The sequence below is a fragment of the Myxocyprinus asiaticus genome, chromosome 7, assembly GCF_019703515.2.
Source record: "Myxocyprinus asiaticus isolate MX2 ecotype Aquarium Trade chromosome 7, UBuf_Myxa_2, whole genome shotgun sequence".
Lineage (NCBI taxonomy): Eukaryota > Metazoa > Chordata > Actinopteri > Cypriniformes > Catostomidae > Myxocyprinus > Myxocyprinus asiaticus.
The window spans coordinates 2,977,501-2,980,000 of NC_059350.1; the positions used below are offsets into that span (position 1 = coordinate 2,977,501).

General features: G+C 39.0%; 1 protein-coding gene across 1 annotated transcript in view; it reads right to left on the reverse strand.

Annotated features, from left to right (window-relative positions):
• The window catches only part of LOC127443539 (cell death-inducing p53-target protein 1 homolog), a 5,618-nt gene that overhangs the window by 908 nt on the left and 2,210 nt on the right, over positions 1–2,500 (reverse strand). Inside the window, exons 3-4 of the mRNA XM_051702232.1 lie at positions 1,135–1,221; positions 1–122 (exon numbers count right to left, since the gene is read on the reverse strand). The exon at positions 1–122 is cut by the window's left edge and continues 23 nt beyond it. Of these exons, the coding sequence (XP_051558192.1) occupies positions 1–122; positions 1,135–1,221 (209 nt within the window). The remainder of the gene's footprint in view (positions 123–1,134; positions 1,222–2,500) is intronic.

The following is a 2,500-nucleotide window of genomic DNA, read 5'->3' on the forward strand; positions in this document are numbered from 1 at the left end:
GATTAACCAGGTGAGCAAACCACTCAGGTGTTCGGTTTCTGTGACGACACCTTGCAGGCAATGCGGACAGGTAATGTGACTCGGTACATCGGTGAGATTAGTCAACATTACCACCTGTGTAACTAGAAATGCACGAACACATCTTTCAAAGGAACATTTCGGTTTAACCCAAGTTACAAGATGTAAACTTTATACAGTACTTGTTAACATGATTTTAGTCAAATGGTTTACTAACCTGAGTTTTCACTTACTAATCTGTGTACATTTATATCCAATAGGACTTTTACAGCTACAATGACAAATATGTATTTTTAAAGAGATTTTTAAAGACTATACAATCTCCTCCCTGCCCAGTAGGAGGCGATATGCACAAATAATGTGAAATGTTAAAGTGGATTTATAGTAAAAAAAAAAAAGGACTTAAATATTGATCTGTCTCCCACCCACAACTATCATATCACTTCTGAAGATATCGATTTAACCAATGGATTACTTTTATGCTGCCTTTATGTGCTTTATGGAGATTCAAAGTTCTGGTCACCATTCACTTGCATTGTATGGACCAACAGAGCTGAAATATTCTTCTAAAAATCTTAATTTGTGTTCAGTAGGAGAAAGAAAGTCATACACATCTGGGATGGCATGAGGGTGAATAAACGATGACACATTTTAAATTCTGGTTGAACTGTCCCTTTAACTCATATTAAACCGGGAACATTTCTTTTACAGACTGAACAAATATGAATAGATTAACTATAGATTGACCTCTAGTGTTCAATAGGAAACCAACATCCAAAAGATTAAATCAATCAGCTCCACAAATCCAAACTTCAAGAGGTTGCAAGGCCAATGCTTACATTATTAGAGATATTAGGTCATTATTAGTAGACATCAGATGGATAGTTCACCCAGAATGCAAATTCTGTCATCATCATGTTTGTTCCACACCCCTATGACTTTCGTTCATCCATGGAACACAAAAGGAGATGTTTAGCCAGATGTTGTCCTCAGTCACCATTCACTTTCATTGCATATTTTTGTCCATACAATGAAAGTGAACACTGACTGAGGCTAACATTCACCTAACATCTCCTTTAGATATCTTAAGACAGTTCTTCGGCGCTTAATACTCACCTACAGGGACGGTGGTGGGCTGGACTGTGTTGGGTGTACCGCCAAAACCATATGCAGGTGGTGGAGGGTAATGCGAAACCGATGGACCTGTAAAAGTGTCAAAGCACAAGATGTAAACACCGAAACCCAGTGTGGATTGGCTGGTCTGTTTACCTGATTATCATATTCACACCTTCAGTGGTGCTGAGATAAAGATGGAAAGTCCTTTGAGTCACATGTGGTCTTACATTAATCTGGTCTAAAATGCCAGCTCATCTTGATTCAGAGTAACAGATAAACATATGATATGATTAAAGAAATGACAGAAATCTGTGTCAGTGTGTGAACACACTGATCTATTTATCATTTACTGTATACTATTAGATTAAAAACTGTTTTTAGTTCCTCTAGTATCAATTATTAACCAAACTTCCTGTATCATGCTGTATGTTGCTTTACTCAAGTAGCAAATACTACTAAGCATAGTTCAAGCTGGGGGTTGCAGCATGAAGAATTTACATGTTTCCATTGATCATGGTATACATAATGGGATGGGGTACCTCCCCCCTGGAATCTACGCCCCTGTAAATCAGTATTGTGACAAAAATGTTATGAAATATTATGTAAAGCAGAAGAAATTAATGATGTTATGAAATCACTTTTAGGCTACTTAATTGTGTCATTTAAATATAATTTATTCCGTATTGTTGAAATTACGTGAACAAATTATATTTTCTGACAAGGTGTTAATGAGCTAAACCAAGAGGAAAAAATACGTTGATGTAACTTAATTGATTCATGTGAAACCGATGTATATGATTAAATTCAGTGCACTATATTATCCCCAGTCTTGAAGCCTTAAGGCCCGGGTATACGCTTTTCTGCATTCCGGAACGGATCACGCCCGGTCGACTGTGTTGCCTTTCAAAGTCGACTCTTTTGACCACGAGCGAATATGAACGCGTTCGACACATGCGCACATCCACTGCTTTGTGATACTCTTTTAGTACAGTCAACAGCTGGCGCATGCGCTCACGTGTCGAGAAAATCTGGGCCGCAGCAAACAGTCCGTGCAGACTGTGCTGATGAGGAAATTTGTGTCACGCATACTGTGCGCGGAGCGTTCAGCAGCTCGGACAACCAAAGTATACTTTGGCCTTTAGTTGATACATGGACACCCTAACATTTTTCTTTAAAATGTGCTGGTATGTTCTGGAATTTAGTTTTGTGACTCTGACCTGCCCAAGTCCTGAGACTCCAAACCATTCCGAGAGAAGGTCGAAAGTTCTGCGACTGAAATCGGTCTGTGCTTTCCGAAATTCTAATTACTGCCCCCAGTGGCCGAAGTGTGAAGTGTTTCAGAACATATGGGAATGTGTGAGCTCCA